At 32.5% G+C, this 22,798-nt stretch overlaps 1 protein-coding gene across 2 annotated transcripts in view; it reads left to right on the forward strand.

The window, feature by feature from the left end:
• The window catches only part of LOC129801413 (serine/threonine-protein kinase NLK), a 74,136-nt gene that overhangs the window by 34,640 nt on the left and 16,698 nt on the right, over positions 1–22,798 (forward strand). For both annotated transcript variants that reach the window (XM_055846391.1, XM_055846390.1), the window contains exons 2-4: positions 7,790–7,919; positions 18,125–18,180; positions 21,038–21,440. In XM_055846391.1, coding sequence (XP_055702366.1) covers positions 7,790–7,919; positions 18,125–18,180; positions 21,038–21,440 — 589 coding nt within the window. The remainder of the gene's footprint in view (positions 1–7,789; positions 7,920–18,124; positions 18,181–21,037; positions 21,441–22,798) is intronic.

The raw sequence follows: 22,798 nt of genomic DNA on the forward strand, positions 1-22,798 counted from the left end.
TTTTTTTCCCCATTTCCTGGCGGAGAAAATCTATTTTTGTTACTTGCTAGAGAGACTTTCTCATCAGATGAGAAGGGTGTACAATAAAAATTATATGTGTGATCAACGCGAAGAATGTGAGATGTGAATATAGTATTATAAAAAGAAAAAATGAATCGAATGGTTGGTTATGAATTCAGAGTTAGAAATGACTCAAAATGGAAAGTTAAAAATAGCAAAAGATCCTAATCTGACAGTTATATTTTTCATTAGCCTTTAATTTTAATTCGAGTCATCAACCTTCTAGGGCAGAAAAATCTTTTTCAAAACTATTTTATTCAAATGGTGTTTTTTTATCAGAAAAAAAATCTTCCAAAATATTATAGCCATAGAAAAGTAACAAGATGTTTCGTTACCCTTATCACTGCATGGATTCTTATAAACATTCGTAAAAGAAATGCTAAAATCTTGTTTTCACTTACCAAAAAATGCCGATTTTTCTGTCGTTAATAGTCTTTGAGCTCCCTTTTATCATTTCATTCTCTGTAGAAATCGTACCAGCGTATAACTGCTGATTAATCATGATTAGATTATCATTTTCACAAAAATTGACAAATATTTTAAAAGTAAATATTCCAAGTTCATTGGTTGGGTATTTTACTTTTTATTTATATCATATTTTTGCATTTCAAATGTTATTTTTTTAATTGTCTTTGATATTTAAATACTAAAGAGGTCTGCAGAAATTTCAAAATGAAACTTGTCCATATTTATATTATATTACTTAGAAAAAAAATGAAATTTAAAATTTATGAGATATTTGTTAGTGAATTTGATTAATGATATCTCTCATCTATATTATGGAAAATCTATGTAATTTAGTTTGACTATCCATTAGTTTGAATTGAACATTTAAGGACCTCTCTTATGTTCTAGGTGTAGATTTTTCTGTATTTAAATAAATTAAATTAAAAGAAAATAAATAAAAAAAAATAAAAAAAATAAAAAATAAAGGAGACCCCAAATATAAAGTTTATCAATGCAAACAGGTGTGCTGTTTTGAATTTTGTTATTATCTTAAAAAAAAACTTGATAGGACAAAGTACTCTTCCTTCGAACGTTCATTCCTTCGAATAATGTGAATTTCTTTATGTTACCTAAAATACTTACACAAAATTATTAATAATTGATAATAAGCTAACTAATATTTAATAAAAATGTGTAAGTCTCTTAGGAAAAATAAAAGAAAATTTTCATTATTTGAAGGTATGAACGTTAGAAGGAAGAGTACTTTCCCCTATGTGTACAAAATTCTTCATAATCACAACTATGGGTGGAATATCACATGGTACGTTCACAATTCAGGTACACAACTTTTTCTGCATAGTGCGTTATAGTAAATATTTGACTGTGTAATTAAAGTGCGACAGTGCGACGTTCTGGTGCAAATGTGATGATTAAATGTGTGTCTTACACTAGAAGGTTAACTTTTATTTAGCATAAAATTATTGTTATGAGGCACCAAAAGTCGATGTACTAACGAATAGTTTTGTCAATTTCATCCAATATTTTAAAACTCAGGTTCGAATAATTTAGTTGTTTAGGAATCTGAAAAAAAAAAGATTTACAAAATCTCCCTGAATAATTTATGGACGATTTTTTTTCTTCTCACCTTAACCTTGCTTATAATGAATTATTAAGAGAATGTTTTCTATTTCTTTTCTTTTGTAATTTTCCCCTCGTTGAATGAAGACGATTCACATTATCTTTTCCCCCATTGTGGATTCAAAAGATCTTATTAGAAAGGATTTATTTAAAAGAAAAGATGTTAATTCAAGAAAATCCGTCATTAATAAACCTCTCACATTATTTTGATAAGACCGCTCAAACCGCTATATATGGTAAATGAGTGTCGCTTCGTGAAGTTTTGGCGCACTTTCTTCGCTCCAAAAAGCATCTCAACGCTTGTCAATTTGTACGGTATATTTTCTTTTGGTACAATTGTATACAAAAAGATTTCTAAGTCTTAGAATTGCTGTTAAATAATTATGAAAAAGGTTTCTATTTCATCTGCACTATTTTTTCTACACTTTAATATTATTTTTTTTTACATAATATTTAGCACAATATAATGAATTAGAGAAGAGCAAAACTGCAATTTGTATTGTTTTCTCGTATAGCTTGGTTAAGATGTTAGAGAAAGTATTAAATAGAAATTTTCTCAGTGAATAATTAATTATTAGACAGATTTTTCTTAATTAATTTTTATTGTTATTTTTTTGCAAATAATTATAACGAACTTTTCAATTTACAGAGACATTAATTTATTCTACTTTAGAAGTGTAGCTATTATTCTTACTTTTACGGTTTATTGATAGAATAAGAATTGTTAGTAATCCATATATTCTACGTGAAAAGTGAATGATAAGTGCAAGCGTATTCTGTGAGAGATACAAAAAGGACAGAAGAAAATCTATCAACACGTGGAAATTCTGAATTATTTGTCTAGTTATTCTCTCATCTTTCCTGGAAAGAATGTGTGCGAATGCTCCAGATAGGTAGATTTTCCATAATTCACGTGCTAGATTAATGGTGACATCAGTGGGGGACACGTGTTTGGCATTTTTGTGTGTTCAATTTGCCATGGAGCGTGTATTTAACATTTTATTCTTTTCCGTCTCTTCCTTATTGATAATTGGCTCTCAAGGGATATTTCACTATATATTTTCACAAATATAAGATAAGATTGTGAGAAAAATTTTCGTTTCATTGAGTAAGTGTGTTAAGGTAAATTTAGAAATTTCAGAAAATTAGTGATACTAAAAGTAGGGACAGTAAAACACGGTAATGACATTAGAATCCTTTCTTTTTTTATTTTTCCAGCAATCAAAAAAGAAATCGTTCAACATTTATCAGAATTCAGTTTTTGATCTTGTATTTTCTCATTATTTTTAATTAATATTTCGGCATGTGATAAATATGCTCAACAAGTGAAAATTAGTCTGAAAATTGCAATTAAAATACCTAAATTAAGGAAATCTTTTAAGTGTTTTTTAAACGTTGATCTGATGATCAGTTTAACTTTTTATTTTAAATTTTTCTAAAATGTTAAAAATTAAATTAATTGTTTTATGATCATCAGACGTAATTTAGACAGCAATGTCCCAGAGTTATTGAATCTCTTGTTGTTACTGTTAAATTGATAATGATAAATCCAGGTGTATGGTCAAATATTTATATACTGAACTGAAAGACAAGATTTTGAAGAAACCAATATTTAGTAATTAAGAGTTTTCGGTGATAAAAAAGTACTATAACGTGTGAATATAAATCGAAAAAAAAGCGTGTTTGTCGGGTGAAAGTTGATGAGACTTTTATACGTCTTATAAGATGTCTTCCTGCTGTGAGAAAAATCACTATTGTTTTCATTGAGTAGGAAATTATTATCGGATTTCTCACATTTAGATAGATTAACAATTGGATGTCTTTCTTTTAGCAACACACGCAGTGACTTTTATCCTTAACAATTTGGTAATGATTAATTTTTGCGAAAATACTTGATATTAATTAATAATACATTTAAAAGTCATTGTTTGAGTTAAATATCAAGTCGTAGGATGTAGGTATATATTTACAATGATGGTCTTCTTGATACTGCCATCAATATTAAATGAGCATGGGACATGTTAATTGCATTAATATTTAATAGAAATAAAGATCCTTGTCTATTCAATTTGTTCTTCCATATTCTTTGATGGTTCAGGTAAATAATCTTTTATCGGTGATTCGATGATAAAGACAGTCGTCACTATAATCGATATTTTATTCATTTTTTTGTCGAAAAGGAAATGTCTATATTTTCTTTTTGTTATTTTGGTTGTTTTGTTACAAAAATCCTAAATTTATACCGGTGAAAATCTTTACAAAATATAAAGCTATTTGTTTATTTTTGATGAAGTAAAAATAAAAAGAACAATTTACAGTTGAAATTGGAAATGATGAAAACCTCAATGAAAAAATAGTTTTTTCTATATTACACCAATGAAAAGTTTTGTGGGGGGAAGCTTTAGTTCTTTTGTGTGTGTCTCACCTATTGTGGTGCATCAGAAAAAGGAGCATTTTGAAGAATTGCTTATCATTGTGTGTGGACAACCAGACACTTCTATCCAATGAGAATCATTTAAAGATTCCTTTTTGTATAGTTAAGGGTGCTATTTCGTTCTTTTCTGTGATTTTCTTTATACTGAGATGAAATTTCTGTCATAAGTTTTTGTTTCATACATAGATTTCTCAGGTGATGACATGCTGAAGAAGTATCGTTGTTTCACTATATAAAAGATGTAAGGAAATTGTTGAAATTCTTCAGCAGCAAAAGACCTAGCAGTGCTCGACGTTATATAGGGTGTAGCAATTGAATTGTGACCGAAAGTAGCTATATGGGCTTTAAATAAAACATTAGAAAGGTTTTGAAAAAAGAACCATTTTTGATTAGTACAAAATACATTTTGGATATTTATTAATTTATTTTATTCATGTTCGTATCAAAATGGGGCTGTATCTTTAGGAAAGAAGTAGAATAAAAAGGTTAGTAAAAAACTAAAGTTTTATTATTATTACTAATCCTTTTAAATATGAGAAATCAGATTTACAAATTCGAAAAATTCGAAGATGTCAAAATGATTAAATGAAAATTCTAGATTTCCAGATGTAGGGGAAACTGGGGTACCACCAAGCACGGGGTACCACCAAACACTAATTTTTATTTCTAAACTACTTGGACTATCTCGACCATTCCTTCAGTGGACAAGCATCCCAATAGTGCCTATAAATTCCTATAGGTCTTATCCTCTGAAGTCGAATATCCGATTAAAAATCGCAGTGTTTGATGGTGCCCCAGTTTTCCCTATTTATCCGATCAAGATTCTGAATTTGATACAGCTCAATTACTTTTTTAGATCTGTTCCAATTATGATTTCCATTCTGTCCCCACGAAATTTTATTTTTATTGAGCAATTTTATCAAAATATTGCCTAATGCCCTAGACACATTTACCTCTTAAGTCGAGAGACGGCTTAACGTAATTACAATCCAAATAATAATTAGACTAAACTTCCATCAGTTTCCCAAACTAAGCCGTTTCTTGGCTTAAACCAAGAGACAGATTAGTCAGAAGCCGATGGAAATGTAATCTTATCATTATTTTGATTATAATTACGTTAACCCGTCTCTCGGCTTAAGTCGTAAGTGTGTCTAGGGCATAAGTAAATTAAGTTTATATCAAAATTCAATGAATCAGTAGAATGTACCACTCTGTATTTCTGTGGAATATCGCCCATTGTCTCTTTTGAACACTTTTTCTCTTTAAATTTATTCTCTTGTCATCCAAAATATTCTCGTGGTTCTCAACATTTTACCATGAGTAATTCCTTTTTAGTCTTTTACATTACTGTAGAAAAAAAAATTGTTGGATTCTTTCTTTCGATCAATGTGAGAACATTTTTCTTTGGGGTTGCATTTTTGTGGTCTATCAAAAAAAATTGTTGCATTAATCAATGTCGAAATTTTTTAAGAATTATTCACACAAGAAATTTCTTTTTTTTTTTGTATATAACGTTTAATTAATTAACAACACAACAGAGCTTTTTTTTTAATTCCTCGGCTGTGATGGCAAGATTTTTTTATAATTTAATATGGAGTAGACAAAGAGAAAGTGATGATGGAAAAAAGTATCAGCAAATACACAGCAAAATCTTTTAACTCTTTTAACTGCATTTTCAGGTAATTTTGCATTATTGTTTCTTCAATTGCTTAAGTGAGAATTATTGAAAGTGTTTTCCATCTCGTGCTACAATAAAGACTGGTGCAAGAAATGCTACAACTTTTCGCTTTCAGGCGAATGTTTGTTGTATTTTCTTGTTTAATTAAAAGTGTGTGATTAATTCAACTTCACAAGAGGCTCTTCTTCATCGCCGACTATTTCATCTGTATAATTCAGGGCAGACAATTGAAAATGAACTTTATTTTACCACGATATATACATGCCGAAATTTAGAGTGGGAAATATGAAAGAAAACTAATCTGTGGCAACATAGAAGAAACCTGAGGAAAGGCTAAAATAATTGCTGAACAAATTGGTGTTGATGACAAAGAGTTAAATTGGGTCATGTCCTCCACTTTTGTTAATTTTTTTTTGCTTTTTTCTGACTTTCTGGGTTATCAGCGAAATGTATCAAAGAAAAAGCGACAAGAGGAAAAATGGTGTAGAAAAAAAACTAGGAAATTGTAATTTACTTAACAGTATTATTTTTCATTTTATTAGAAATTATTACTGATTTAGATTACAATTTAAGCTCTTCCTCGGTTTTTACTTCAATTTTTATGCTCTTCTTATTTTTAGCTATCTTCACATCTTGGCTGTTTCTTAATCTGAATACAGAAAATTTGTGCGAAGATTCTCTAACAAATTTAATAAATATATAAATATTTATATAATGAAGGGATAGCAAAGCGTTCCGTGATTTGAGAAATGCTCGAACTCGTGATTTAGATGTTTTACCTCAAAAGTATTTTGGCATGATTTATCGTTTACCGATTCACAACCGACTTACACTGATTCATAAATTATTCAAAAGAGCTCAAAATAGCTTAGGAGGAATAGAATTGAGCTTTGGATAAAAATTAGTTATTAATTATGAACCGGTTCATAGGCGATTGGAACCGGTTTAGACTTGTCAGAAATTCCAAGACCTTTCAAACGATCCCAAACATGATTCAATTCGGTTGATAAATGCTTTATCTAGAGCCATTTCAACCTTTAACCTTGAAAAACCGTTACTAGGAATGATTCAACGGTATTTTCTTATATGGATGAAATGTACGCCTGGGTAATCATATCTGGGGTAATTCTAGTAATGAGGGGCGGTGGCAGCCAAAATCCCGAAAACCAAAATCCCGAAAGCCAAAATCCTGAAAGCCAAAATCCCGAATGTTCAAAATCGTGAAAGGGATGAAATTATATAGAATAATTTCCCAAGACACAGAAGATTTCCCTTTGCCTCCAGCAAGCGCAAGTGCAATCGTGGGAGTAGCTATGACACTTTTAAGAATTCGGGATTTTGACTTTCAGGATTTTGGCCCATTCGGTATTTTGGCTTTCGGGATTTTGGCGTTCGGGATTTCGGCCTTCGGGATTTTGGCTTTCGGGATTTTGACCGGGACCCAATGACGGCATGGACATTAGGTCGACTTATGGAGGGGTCCTCTGAAGGTCCCAAGCCTCTATCTCTAACCGTTTGGCCTCTAGAGCTAGCGATAGCCGGACGGAGAGACTGACAAAGAGCGTAACGTCAAAAAGCTCGATACTTCAAATTTCCAAAATTCTACCAAAATACGACCCCTTACACTTCCAACTTTTATGTTAAAGCATTTAGGATTTTCATGACTTTTTAAAGACTTTTCTGATATTACAAACTTCGATTTATTGAAATTTTAATAAATCTGGACACAATTTTCATTATCTTTTTCGTAAGGTGCATTTTCAAATTCAGTCATATAAGTTGTGAAAGAGATAGGAAAGGATGAAGTTGTTTTTCCGCAAAAAGGAATAGCAAATGATCTATAAATATGACATATATATGTAGATGAGGGTGTGTTTGACTTCATGCCTCTATATATAGCTCAAGGGTGGAAGAATTTACTTATAAAGTGCAAAGTGAGAAAATTATTAATTTCATTCTTAAATCGATATATTTAATAGTATTATAATATTTGTTACTTATAATTTTATATCTTTATTCTTATTATTTTTCAGGGCTGTCACAGATCCACGAGATGGTCGTCGAGTGGCTCTCAAGAAGCTACCGAATGTCTTTCAATCGCTGGTTTCATCCAAACGTGTTTTTCGGGAGCTCAAAATGCTGTGCTTCTTTAAGCATGAAAATGTAAGTTCTTTTAATTCAACAGATGTTTGTGGGCCACCTCAATAGATGACATTTTTATTTTTGGGTCTACATATATCTTCTCTAAACTTCTTCCTCTGGGCACAATTGCAAAACGCATGATCTGATATTATGCAATTTTTGCCTGAGCAATATATGTGTCTCGAACAGCTGAGACTTTTTCAGCTGATTGAGGCTTCCAATTTCCAATTGACATTGAATATGTAAAATGATTTTTTTTACATCAAATTTCTAAGATATTTTTTTTTAGAAAATTTTCTCATGATGTCATATTATGACTTGTTGCTAATAATATTCTTAAGTTTCTCTCATAAAAAAAGTTTAGAAATAGATTTTTAAAAGTGAAAAACCTCTTGAGAGTATATAGTGAATAGTTAAATTAAAAATCTAGATGGGAGTGGACGAGAGAAAAGGTGGCAAAGGCAGGTGATTGTCTTCCGCGTTTTTTCATTCTTGCGTCTCGACGATTTTCCTATTTTTAGCAAGAAGACTCTTCACATTTTTGCTATACTATTAGATGCCAGTATCAAAATATGCCACACAAATCACATAAAGATTTTTTTTTCCTTATTTCATGGTCTGAAGAAGAGTTGGGAGAAATTCAAGATGTTAATATTACTTAAGAATACTTGAGGAGATTATAACTCCTTTTTGTCAGCTAAAAAGAGGAGAGTTCTTTTTAACCATTTATATTTGTCTTCATTATTATTTCTTCTCATTGGTTTAGACTTGCGTTTCTTTTTTCGTTGCCAATTGATGGAGTATAAAAGTGTTAAAAATAAAAATACATGTCATGAACCTGACCTACATAGACCATTTTTGTTGTCTACCGAATGATTAACGCACTTTGTCATGTTTCATGTCGCGATTCAGAAGGAAAGATAAAGTTCTTAGCGGAAGACAATGAAGTTTTATTCCGCATTTGAGAGTTTTCATACTTTTTCCGGAACTCTTCCCACTGAATATTTTATGCATCTTGGAAAATGACTTTAGTGTTTCTTCCTTCATTATCATTGGCGTCTCCAAAAACACTCATCTTGTCCGTTTTGTTTAATTTATCCAAGTAATTCTGGCACGGATCATTAATCAATTCTGTCGAACTGACCTCAAATTGTGTTTACAAATTGATGATTGTGGTAAAAATGTCAAATTTTCCTTTTATGATACTTTTGTTTCTTAAATGATTCCTTTATATCGTAATTGTTGTTCCTATTAATTTTTAATTAAAATTACTACAGTTTCATCACAAATTCATCAAATTTGTAGACAAATCTATCATTATTATTGTGATTAATGATGTATTATCATGTCTGATGAATTGTACATATTGATAAAATTAAACAAAAAGAGAAACAATTTTTAGTCTTTATCGTTTCTTAACGGATTTATATCACTTTCCAAATAATCTCAAAGCCTCAAAATAAGATAGAAGTTGTATAATGGAAATTTCGATTAAAAAATCTATTATCAGTTCTTTACCAATTGAAGTAAAGCAGATTGAAATTTGTTTGAACTTTGAAGACATTCTAAAATGAATCATAAAATTACTCTATATTCGTTGTGAAATATGACCAATAGGGGTTTGGCTTTGAAAAATTTAAACTTTAAAAAAGATTGACTAGGTTTCATGCAAAATGTTTTTTTTTTTATTTGGAATGCTTCCAAATTAACCTGGTTGTTAACTAAGAAATAAAAGAAACGATTGGAGTTATTTTCAAAATCGTATTAAAATACATGTTTTATTTAGTAATGTGTTCTTAACTCAATTATACGGTCTTTAAAAATGACTGGGCAAAAATGCAATACAGACATCGAGTATCTGAGACCATAACTGAACTTAAACCTACTGAATATTCTGTAATTCTTGTACGGTCATGGGCTTTTTGAAGTCTTAAATTCCCTCAAACTTGGAGAGCATCCGAAAGTGACTTCCTCTGTCATCCTGAAATTACTCACTCCGAACTGATGAATAAATGACGTTGTCGGAGAACTCTTAAAAGCAATGTGCGGCATATAGTCTACCAAAGAAACGCTTGACTTCCTGTGTAGGAGGTTACGTGGGTATCGTACAATGTAACAATTTTAAATAAATAATAAAATAAATAAAAATAATAATAAAATTACTTCTTATTATTGTCTAATTTTCATTTCTCTTGCTTCATTATTTTATTTAAAAAACATGAATAAAATCATCAAATTCAGTGCACCTCGGAGAATCCTCCTTTATCTTTGATAAGCGCCTCACAGATTCGGGGCATTCTGTTGATCAATTTCTCTAAAATGTCAGAAGGAAACTCTGCCCACGCATTCTGAAGTGCTTCCACCAAGATTGGAACTGATGTCGGTGCCTTCTCTCGAACCTTCTGGTCGAGAAAATCCCAAAGGATTGCAATGAGGCCACAATCGGGTGACTAGGGTTGGCCAATGCATTCGGCTTATTGGACATGGGCTTGTTTTTCAAGAGGATAACGACCCCAAGCATTCCTCAAAGCTTTCTAGAGGTCTCCTTCTTGAGAAAGAGAAACGCATGGTCTTAACTACATGCATTGGCCACCCCAATCACCCGATTGTAATCCCATTGAAATTCTCTCGACCAGAAGGTTCGATAGAAGGCGCCGACATCAGTTCCAATCTTGGTGGAAGCACTTCCGGATACGTGGGCAGAGGTTCCTTCTGACATTTTGGAGAAATTGATCAACAGAATACCCCGAATATGTGAGGTGCTTATCAAAGATAAAGGAGGATTCTTCGAGGAGAACTGAATTTGATGATTTTATTCATGTTTTTTAAATAAAATAAAGAAGTAAAAGAAATTATTATTATTAATCGTATCGAAATATATTCATTACAAAGGTAATCATTTTTACAATGTCCATATCCCGTGTTGGAAGAATCTGCTAAGTCCATTGTATTCCGCCCAGGGGCTCCTTCACCGCAGTGTGGATGCTTCTTCCATGCTCCCGGAGTTGTTAGGCGTAGGCGATGCATTATATTACGTTATTAACATATGTAAATTGTCTAAATTAGAAATGAAAAACGTAAAAGAAATGAAAATGATACAATAATAAGAAGTAATTTGAAAAATAATTTAAAAAAAAAATATGAAAAAGTAGAATTTGGGCTGGAAATTTTAATATTTAAAGAAGAAACCCTTTTTAGAACAGATCACACCGGAAACCGACTACAATCCATACCAAAAATATTCCCTCGGCATAATTTTCAGTTTTTTTGACTCTTAGTAATATTTACTAATAGTATTTAGCTTTTATTAAATGATTATTAAAAGATTAGATCAGTTTTAGAATGTGGGGCTACTTTTGCATTTTTGTCCAAAAAGCTCATTTTTGACTGATCCTCAAATTATAATTTTTTAGCCCATGCATTTTCTCAAATTTTGTTTAAAACTGTTCTTAGGTTTATATATGAAACTATTTCAGTCAATAGAACTGGATATTACAGCGTTTTTCCGGTCCAAACCAGGTGTTTTTAAACTTACGAAAAGGTGTATTTAATGTTTTGAATGGTACTGTATTTTGGACAGTATAATGCATTCTTTTCGAAAAATTAGTCTCCTGCATAGAACTAGAACCTAATTTATTATTATTATTATTATTTATTATTAGGCCTGATGGAGACATATGAGATTCAGTAGAAGTATTACAAGTAATAATACCAATTTAGGAGAATCAGAACCGGATTTTGGAATATGGTAATTCTAGTGATTAAGTTCCTAGCGGTAAGCCCGGTTCCTATCCTAAATGAACTTTGGTTTAATTTTTTCACCACATTTTTAAAATAAAGAACAATAAAAGGCTTACAGCTATATAAGAGCTTGTGCTATAAGTGCATATAAAGAGCAGAGTCAATTGAAAATCGTTGAAAATGCATGATTTTTCCACCCAACTTTTCTCATTCAGAGGAAAAACAGGGAGTTTTTTTTTATTTTCTCAAGTGGTCTATCTTGTAAATCGAGCAATACTGCGAATCGTCATGCACAGTAAATTGAATGTTAAAATGAAATTCCACAAGCGGGAAAAGTCGAACGAAATGAAAGACGAAAAAAAATAGTATTAACACGAATAGATAATTTTTAAAGAGAAACATTAAGTGTTTAGTGAGAATTGATGATTCATGTAAAGGGGAAAAAATTGAAAATAATTGTTATATATGAGAAATGAAATTGGTGTCTGGGCAGGAAAAATAAAATTGATCAAGGAATGACTGAGGTTTTAACTTGGGAATGAAATCGATGGCAATAATTGGGAAGCTAGTGGAGCGTCATTCAATTATTTCCAATATGACAGGTTTTATTAGAAAAATTGAAGAAATTCTTTCTATCACCATGGGATGTTTTTACTTTGCTATCCAATATAATAAGTTCGTTCTATCTTTGTGTGTTTTTCTCAAGATCGAAGAAATAGAATGGAATTTTATTGTTTAATATGAATTTTCTATTGCACCATCAGACTTCTTATTTTTTTTTACTATTTCTTTTATGTATTTCTATTTCTAAGATGTTCACATATATAGATTATTGTATTAATTTATTGTTAAAGAATTTTAAATTGAAGTTGATTTTGCGTATAGGGGAAAGTACCCATACTTTGCACGCTTCCAAGCTTCAAATTGATTAATTTTTTCGTACACTGAGAAAAAAAGAGGCTGCGATTAACTTTTTTTCGTCATAACTTTAACACTTTTTGGGTGTAAAAATATATCAACATTTTTTAATGTTAATTTTACACCTTTTAAATGTAAAATCAACGTGAAAGAAGGGTAACTTTAACCCATAATACACCTAAAAAGGGTAATATTTACACCGATTTCGGATCAATCATTGACTTTTTCGGATTCCTCTCAGTGTATGTTTCTGAATAAATGTGACTCCGCAATATATTTTAAAAAAGGAGACTCCTCTCTGGTTTTTAAAGTATCGATGCCATGAGTCATATTTTTTGAAAAACAGAGGAAAAAAGCTTGTGACCGTGCAAAGCATAGGCACTTTCCCCTATGTTTTTTTTTTCTTTATGTGATCTAAGACATTTTTTTTAAATTCTATATAAGTTATGTATCTGAAATTTTTTGAATTCTACGACAAATTGATTTTATAGTCTTACTTTTTAATCAATAACTCAATCGTATCGCTTTGATACCTTGGATCAAGAAGTGGAAAATGAACAAATTACAGATCATAAATCTTTCACACTATATTAATTTTGATGTAAAAAAATTGAACTACCTTTTGAAATAATTAATATGATTCAATGTTTTACTTAAGTATTCTACATTTGGTTATTGTTTATTTTTTCTTCTTTACAAATTAACAAAAAATACGTGAAGTTGATAAATTTTCTCTGATATAGTTAATCTTTTATTAATTTCTAGGCAATTAAAAAATCTTTCTATTCCTTCCATTTAACATATTTTAATAGAGTGTGTTAAATACTATTATAAAATCATTTTCATTTCAATTTACTTTAACCGTACCATCTGTTGAAATGGATTAAATTGAAAAATTGACTTTCAGAAACAAATTATTATACCTAGAGAGAATGGTAATAAAGAAAAGTCTGCATAGTAGAAGGGCAAAATTATTGTTTTGTGCTTAATTATTTTCTTTTTGGAAATTTTTATTCCGGAAGCACAAAGAAATGAGGAAATATCCAAGAAATGTTTCAATAAATTGTCATTTTCTTCAAAATTGTTTCCATGAAGGGTTAAAATTGATGAGAAAATATCTCTGTTATTCTTTTCTTTTCCGATCCGTCCTTCATGGATAAGTTTTTGTCCTAATATACAATCAATATCATAACATATAGAAAAAAAGGCATCGCAAATGATGTAAATGTGTATTATATTGTATAAAAAGAAAAAAAATCCTTTTCCCAAAACGTTATACTGTTTGGCATGATAATCTTCCCTCTTTTCAAGTGTCGCTTGTGCCTCCAATGATCCCCCAAAAAGTTCAATGAATGGAGCTTTTTGTACGTGGTGTGCCGTTGAAAAAGTGCGTGGATGGAAACTTTCAATGTGACCTGAAAAAAAAATCATTAGAGCTTCTTTCGGTACTTAAACATTGGCCTCGCCTTCCGTGAAATCACCTCTCTTTGTGTCTCAATTGGCATCTTTTCGGAAGTTTTTCATTATTGAGCTTCAGCCAATGTATGGCGGGCACATCAGCTGTATTAATAAGATGATGTTGGGAAAAAAGTTGTGAGAAACAATTTTGTAATAATATTGCACTATTTATAAATATTATTTGTTGGTTTGACAATTTAAATTGGAGCGTATCCCGTCTGACACAGGGTAAGGGGGACCCAGCGTTGAGCCATTAATTAACACCCACCTTTAGGCACTATTTTAGCCCTCATAGGCAAGATCCGAGTGGTAGGCACAAATTAAGGACTGAATCTTGCCATGTATATCAATGGCGGTGGAATGAAACTGTCAATTTCACATCCTGATTTCACCTTCGAATTTTATATAAATGATAGAAGCTACAAAGATAGTGATATGTTTTATTTAACCAGTATGAGCGATTTAACACTTTAGAAAAGCAAAAACAATTCTGAAAAAAATTGTCTCCTAAAAAGTACCCTCGAAAGGAAATAAAAAAACACGTATTTCAAGGTTGCAAATTTGTTTATATTTACCACGACACTTTTCTCTACACGAAACGCACTCACGCACATTTATTATTATTAAAAAAAAAAACACTAAAATCACTGAGAATCTTTGCGAAAATTTTAAAAACAAATAAATTCTTTTGGAAAATATTCCATCTTGTCACTAACAGCTGAGCAACAATGCCGGCAACATAATTTTCGTAGTTCCGCTCTTCACCGCCATGAACGCAAAACAGTGTCCTTCACATATATTTTGTAAGGGGTATTTTGTATGGGAGCTTCTTAAAAGTAAGGTATGAAAGATAGGGGTTAATTGAGGCTATAATCCACGCTTATCTGGTCAGACGGGATAGGTAACATTCTACTGCTCGAACTCAAAGAGACAGCAGTTATGTAATCGACTTTTTTCAACTTGTCACCGTTCTGGAGCTTAAACGGTAAGAGATATCGCCTTCCAGTCTTCGATGACCCCCAATAAAAAAAAAATAAACAACAACCCCACCCCTTCTATCCATTCAAGAAACATGTTTTTTTTTTCAAAATTGGACCAAGCTTTTGCAATGATTTTTGGATATGTTTTAGAGGTAGTCCAGGTGAACATTTCGTCTATATATACCGATCGGAAAATTTGCCATTTTGAATTATTGAAGGTCAACTACTTTGGTGGGCCTACAGTAGACTCTCTCTCAATCGGGAATATGGGGCAAAATGTCATCCGGTTTAGCGATAGAATTGAGCGTCAAAGCCTTTGTAAATTCCACAAAAAGTGCTCAATTATAAAGCATCACGATAACATAGGAAGAACTACAGCGAATTTGAGCGGATTAGCTTCACAATTAAACGTGAAAATTGTCAACAAAATTTTTCGCCCGATTGAAAAAGAGCCGATTGAGCGAGAGTCTACTGTATTTTTATTTTTCACCCCATTTGGTTAAATTTGGATTTTTTGGAAAGGTATTGAAATTTTGAACTCGGCTGCATCGGTCTTCACCGGTAATGAACCGGTTAAGTACCGGTTTTTGAATAATTTTACATCCCCTAAAAATCATGATTTTTTTCGGTTTTTCTCAAAATTTGCCCAAGCTTTTGCAATGATCTTTGGATATGTTTTAGAGGTAGTCCAGGCGAACACTTCGTCCAAACATAGGGGAATATAGGCAGCCTTCGCACATTTTTTCGTGCTTCATATTCAGAAGTGGAATGATAACTTTTCGACACTATCGAATCGACAGTATCGATAAAGCTATATCTGTTAGATTAAGCGAATGTCGACTTTTTACGCATTGTTAAGCCATTCATAGTGACATTTTTAAAAGAATGTGACAGCTAATAAATATCTATATCAATTACAGGAAGTGCAGATATCGCTTAAAGTTTTTAAAATCGACAGTCGATACTATCGAAAATAAATTATCATGTCACCCCAGGACTTTTTTCTGACTAAACTGTAAAATGGGCAGTGAATTGCACTACACCGAAAAGTTCTCGGATCTTTTAAGTTTCTATGCATGTCTAGTTCAGTATTACAGAATTGTTGGTTTTTCCTGGACAGGAAAATGTAAAAAATATGACGATTTGTGCGATTCTTGCCCCCGGGAGCAGTGTTCACACGATGGGGGTTTGGGTTCGTAATTGCTTTTCTTCTCAAAATAAATTTTATCTACAATTTAAAATTATTTTCCGATTGTTATACTGTACCCCCGTGAACCCGCGGAAACTATCACTGCACTAAAAGAAGATCTTTAAAACCGGTGGCAGCCAAAATTCCGGAAGCCAAAATCCCGAATGTTTAAAATCCTGAAAGAAATTAAATTATATGGAGGAAAATGTTTAGAATAATTTCCCGAGACACAGGAGATTTCCCTTTGCCTCCAGCAAGCGCGAGTGCAATCGTGGAAGTAGCTATTACACTTTTAAGAATTCGGGATTTTGGCTTTCGGGATTTTGACCGGGACCCCTTTAAAACACATTTTTTCACATTTTCTGGAGCACTGTTTTTTCTTCCAAATGAATATCGAAAAATCGACTATGAACATGGTTCACACTGTCAATAACCGTCGTCTCATGGAGATGGGAAGGAGACTATACGCCTGTCGAAGAGGAAATGACCACGAATGTTTCACTGTGGCTAATGAGGCTTTAGTGAGGTTATGATTTTTAAGCTGGAGTTGCCTGATGGATGTGCGAACGCTCACACATTCAGTGTTTGAAACCACATACAGTGTAGTACTTGCGAATTTTCCACCATCGTGAAAATAATTTCCCTCCCACGCAAAAAATTATTACGTAAATATCATCTCAGGTATACTCTTCATCCACTGTGTAAGTGATTCTTTTTTTAAAAATGAGTTTAACTATGAGAAATCAAATAAAATATGCGCCATCAAAATTACCCATTTTGGACCAATTTTCTATTTGTGATCCTAGCACCTAGGAAAGAAGGGCTTGGCTGCCAATTTTTACAATGAAGATAAGGTTCATAAATACTTAACTTATGGCTAAGAAATGCAGAACCAACTCTTTGGAAATAAAGAGAAAATTCGCATCGTCCCAAAGCTCACACGTGCGAAGCCTGCCTATATTCCCCAATCTATGACCGGAAAATTCGCCATTTTGAATAACTGAAGGTTAAAGGTAAACTACTTTGGAAGGTCCATTTTTCAACTGATTTGGTTAAATTTGGATGTTTTGGAAAAGTATTGTAATTTCGAAGTCGGCTGCATCGGTTTTCATCGGTAATGAATCGGTTAAGTATCGATTTTGTTGATTTTCAAATACTTTTGTGATTTGTGAATCAATTTGATCTCTATAGAAGACCAGTAAGCACCAATAGGGGAATGTTGGCATGATTCGCACAGAGTGAACTTTCAAACAACGCAAATTTTCTCTGTGTTTGCCAAGAGCTAGTTCGTCATTTCTTAGCCATAAGATAGATAATTATTAAGCTCATGAGACAAGATGAGAAATGGTAAGTCAGCTCTTTGCAAACAAAGAGAAAATTCGCATCGTTTGAAAGTTCATTCTGTGCGAACCATGCCTACATTCCCCTAGATCATGCGAAAAACTATAATTAACGGTGAGCTCTATCTCGTGAGTTCGAGCATTCCGCAAAGCTGGGACGCTTTGCCATCTCTTGTTTTTTTTTTTTATTGTAACCTTAAAAAGTTCTTCTACTGCGAATTGTCATATTGTTCCAATTTCTCAAAAGAGCATTATTATGTGCAATTCTTTTCTTCATCTCATTGCTGGTGAAGTTTGTTTTCACTGGTGAATTCAATAGTGCCACAATTTGCACAAATTGACCAACAAATGTGTTGAACAATTAAAGAAATTCTTCATTGTTGTGGACAGACGATAAATTTTGCGAGATTGTAGAGAGAGAGAGAAAAGATAGCGATTGCGTGCCTTTTTGGGGATACAAAGACCACAATTCAAAATATAAATTCGTCCAAATTGAGAGGATGGAAAACATGAGAAAATAATTTAGTGAACAATATTTGTAATCAAACTTTCCCATACTGACATTTTTTTTCTTTTTTCTTTTTTCTTTTTGCTTTACAGGTTCTCTCAGCACTGGACATTTTGCAACCACCTCATTTGGATTTTTTCCAAGAAATGTATCCTTTTATTGAGACATCTTATACAATTTATTAATTTAAGGCTTTGGAAAAATCCTTCAAATAATCCTTTCTAAAGCGAAATAGATGAGACCAATGTTGTTTTTTTTTCTTGTTATAGAAATTATACGCACAAAATCTTTCGAAAGGGGGTGTAGTTATTTATATATAAAAGTGAGTCAGGAAAAATTGATTTTCTTCTAACTTTTCTTCAGGGGATGGAGAAGAATAAGGGTCAGAGATTACAATAGGTACCATTAACTACTGCAAGACCATTGTTCGGAATGTTTGTGCAAAAAGCAATTCACAAACTGTTTGATGATCAATCCACAAGCATTTTACCGAAAAACTCTGTATGTCACCCTCCTCCCTTAAAAGTAAATATTTATTTTGACAGTAAACAGTTTTTCTGCTGGTGTGTGATTTATTAAATTGATTGAGGAAAAGATGCCTCCTCTGTGTGATTTCGTTTTCATTGACTTTCTGCAGATTGAAAAGCACCTCAACTATGTATTACCACATTTTACTTTTATTTCTCTTCGCAGGAAAGATTTTTTTTTGGTGGTAATATGTACATAGTCTTTCCCATGAGGTTTTTCGTCTCTTAATATCCTTTTCTTTTTTTTTTTTTGCCACAAAACCATTGAAGGGACGATATGTGTGGGAAAAGTAAGAAAAGCATGAAATGTTGAAGATAAAATTTTCCACTTCATCAAGTGTGTTGGGTGGGTGTGGCTCGATTTTTTTTTTTCCTTTTTCTTCTCCTTAAGATATTTCTGTGAACTATTCCAGACACCTTTGGCCTTTTTTTCCGGGCATTTTTCCCTGTATCATTACAACAGATTCATCGATATTTTCCGGCTTTTCGTTCACGTCACATGTTGGAATTTCACAGATTCCCCAATTCACATACAGAGACGTGTGTATACTTGAAATTTCTCAATGAAAGTGCCAATCGTGGGCGAAATAGGCGTAGGAGATCTTTCTTTTTTTGGGGTTATGTCTGAGTGATTGGTTCGTGGGATGCCTGATAAAATTCAAGGAAAAATTACCAAGGAATTTCTAGTAGATGAGAAGAAGTATGGGAAAAATCACGATTTTAGGAGTGGAAAATGTCACGATATGGAATACAACGATTGTGGGGCAAATTGATTGGTGCTTTTTGGGTGGGAAACCTTCGGTGGCGACGACGTCGTCGCCGTTGTTCATTTTCCCTCCGCATGGGATAGGGTAAAGGCTCATAATTTGGTCCAGTCTGCTTATAAGCATCTATGTTCCAAGTTTGAAGTGCGATATTTTCAATACTAATTGACTTTTTTTGTTACTCTCTTTTCAGAAGGGTTGTTTAGAAACTTGGCAAGGTATTTGTCGCCCTTTTTTTTTACTAAAATTACTTTTAATCCGTTTAAAAATGAATTGATATGTAGAGGTGAATTTGACTCTTATTTTGGACAACCTGGTTATTAATTTGGACAACTTGGCCGTAAATTTGGACAGCTAATCCGCCTTAACAGGATGTCCATTGTTCTTCATTTCATGAGCCAATCTTACCAAGTCCTCTTCCTGTTCATGTAAGGGAAACGTAGAATGTCACAAGAAGCCCGGAAACTTTCCATATCATTCATTAAAGTGAGTTGACTTCGGTACTCCAAGTACGTGCAGATTCGCTCATTTCTTGGCCTTTCCGGGAGCCTTTTAAAGCTTTTCTCACTACATCTCTTTCGTAGAGATGATGCTCCTTTGTTTTTCCAGGCATTTGTCCAACCTAGTTATTACAAAAGCTAAAACTTCAGGAAATTCTGAGAGAAAAACACTTGTCCAAAATAAGGAGTATCACCTCACTGGTAAATGTCTTAAAAAATTTCCCATTTTTCACACGAAAAATCTAATTCACAAGGCAAATCTCACTTCAGGTCAAATGTACAAATCACCACTAACGTGAATCAACACAATATTCAATGAGTATTCAATAATATCACTCAAAAAAAGCGAAGAAACATTGTTAATACTTCACCACAGCTAAATAAGACTGAAGTAAACATGAAGTTCTGTCATATTTCTCGTAAGCAATTGCTCACACTGAATTTTCAACAAAGCAATTTCAACTCAAATCATATTCAAAATTTAACGTATTTAGTGTTAAAATCTTCCAAAAAGAACAAATATTTAGATAAAATTCATTATTCATCAAATATTGGAATAAAAATCCATCATTTTAATCAATTTATTTTTAGTGTCCAATGTTATCCTCAAAGTGTCCAAAATAAGAAACTGGACAAAATTATGAGCCTTTCCCCTATGCTCACAATCCTCACTCTCGACTCTATACACAAAGATGGGGAAGTCCTATAGAGGGGCTGATACGTTGTACAAAATCGAGAACAATTGAACAGGGGCTCTTCTGAGAAAATATCACCGTTACATGGATGCTGTGTAGAATTTTCTCGGAAAGGTATATTGATTTTTGCACTTGGATGCCCCTCAGGGTTTCTAGGGAATCCACTGAGATCATTTGTGGGGACGACATTGGGGCGGGGCGGGGGGGGTTTGGGGTGGAAGAGAAAGTAAGGCGAGCTAAAGTTGCCGCAACAAAAGGAAAATCTTCTTTCACAGAGTCAGATTAAAATTGTGACTGTATTTGCATTGAATTATCCCTTAAGCTAAATTAATTGTTGAATGTTTCTTGATCTGAAGAAATGATGATAATTAGAAAAGGGAAAGATGATGATGATGATTTTTTATAATATTGTACGGTAATTATTTGAAAAGGATTTATGTCGCAAATCTTTTTTTTTGTTTTTGTTTTTTAATTCAAACAATTTTCCTCAACTCGATATTTTCACCTCGAATCTAATAGTTATGTGATAACCGAACTTCTGCAGTCTGATCTCCATAAGATCATAGTGTCGCCTCAGCATCTCTCTGCGGACCACATAAAGGTGTTCCTTTACCAAATTCTGCGTGGCCTCAAGTATCTCCATTCGGCACGCATTCTCCATCGTGACATCAAGCCGGGTAATTTACTGGTTAATAGTAACTGTGTCCTTAAAATCTGCGATTTTGGTTTGGCACGCGTCGAGGAGCCAGATCAGAGTAAGCACATGACACAGGAAGTCGTCACGCAATACTATCGGGCACCGGAAATTCTCATGGGGGCACGTCACTACTCAGCTGCTGTGGACGTTTGGTCAGTTGGATGCATATTTGGAGAATTGCTTGGTCGTCGAATTCTTTTTCAGGCTCAGAGTCCAGTTCAACAGGTAAGGCATTTTCACTCTCTTTCTCTGTCTCTGATACTAGTTAGTTTGTTAAGCTTGAACATAATTTCCTTGCACTTTTAGTAAAACTTTTAATACGGATTTACATAATTTGCTAAAAAAAAACATGATACATAGCAGAACATCATACTTTTAAGCTCATCGTAAATGGAAAACTTTGTCCGCTAAACTTTGAAAGTTTTGTGATATTGAAGTATTGCATTTTCTTGTCTAATTTTGAGCAAGCAGAAAATTTCTTTTTAAATGCAGAATCACATCACTGCACTGAGAGAAATCCGAAAAAGTTAAAATTACATTCCGGAAATGTTAATTTTACCCTGCAGTATTGTTTCGAAATCGGTGTATTGGGGGTTAAAGTTACCCTTTTCATGTTATTTCTACCCTTAAAAAGGTGTAAAATTAACATTAAAAAATGTTAATATATTTTTACACCTAAAAAGTGTTAAAGTTATGAGGAAAAAAAGTTAATCTGGCCCCCGTTTTTTGTCAGTGTGAGAAAAAAACGGGGGTGCGATTAACTGTTTTTCTTCATAATTTTAACACTTTTTAGATGTAAAAATATATCAACATTTTTTTAATGATAATTTTTACACCTTTTTACGAGTAAAATTAACATGGAAAAGGGTAATTTTAACCCCTAATACACCTAAAAAGCCTAATATTTACACCGATTTCGGATCAATAATGCAGGGTAAAATTAACATTTCCGGAAAGTTATTTTAACTTTTTCGGATTTCTCTCAGTGATTGAACGTAAAATGTTCACCGTATTCCGTTAATTTACGCATTTTCACTGCAATTCTTATGCAAATTCACAATTTTGCACTAATTTTTTGAGCTGTTATCAGCATCAACTCTAAAGAAGAAATGCATTTCAAGTTTTTTAGCCTCAAAAAATTTGCTTAAATAAAGGAGTATTTACAAAATTATTTGACAAATTAGCTTCCAATGGAAGGCAAATATATATACATAATCCTGATACCCTTGAATACCGTTGAATCATTAATAAGTATTTTTCAAGAGGATTAAGGTCAGTGGCGTATCTAGACATGTGGGGGGTGTGGTTGTACGCGAAGGCGCCTTTACTGTTTACGGTTTTTTTTTACTGTTTATCAGTATCATTGACTACTATATTCCTTGAAAAATTTAACTTTTAATTTTGAGTTTAACAGGTTCAATTTTGAAAATACAGTGAAATTTTAATTATTTTTAATAAAAGTTAAATGCAAAAGTGGAAGGTCTCGTTTTCAAGGAATGTAGTACTCAATATTGATTAACAGTAAAAATCAAAATTTTGAAGAATAGTATTTTGATTTAAATTACTTTGAAAACATGCACAGC

The sequence above is a fragment of the Phlebotomus papatasi genome, chromosome 2, assembly GCF_024763615.1.
Source record: "Phlebotomus papatasi isolate M1 chromosome 2, Ppap_2.1, whole genome shotgun sequence".
In the NCBI taxonomy this organism is placed as follows: domain Eukaryota; kingdom Metazoa; phylum Arthropoda; class Insecta; order Diptera; family Psychodidae; genus Phlebotomus; species Phlebotomus papatasi.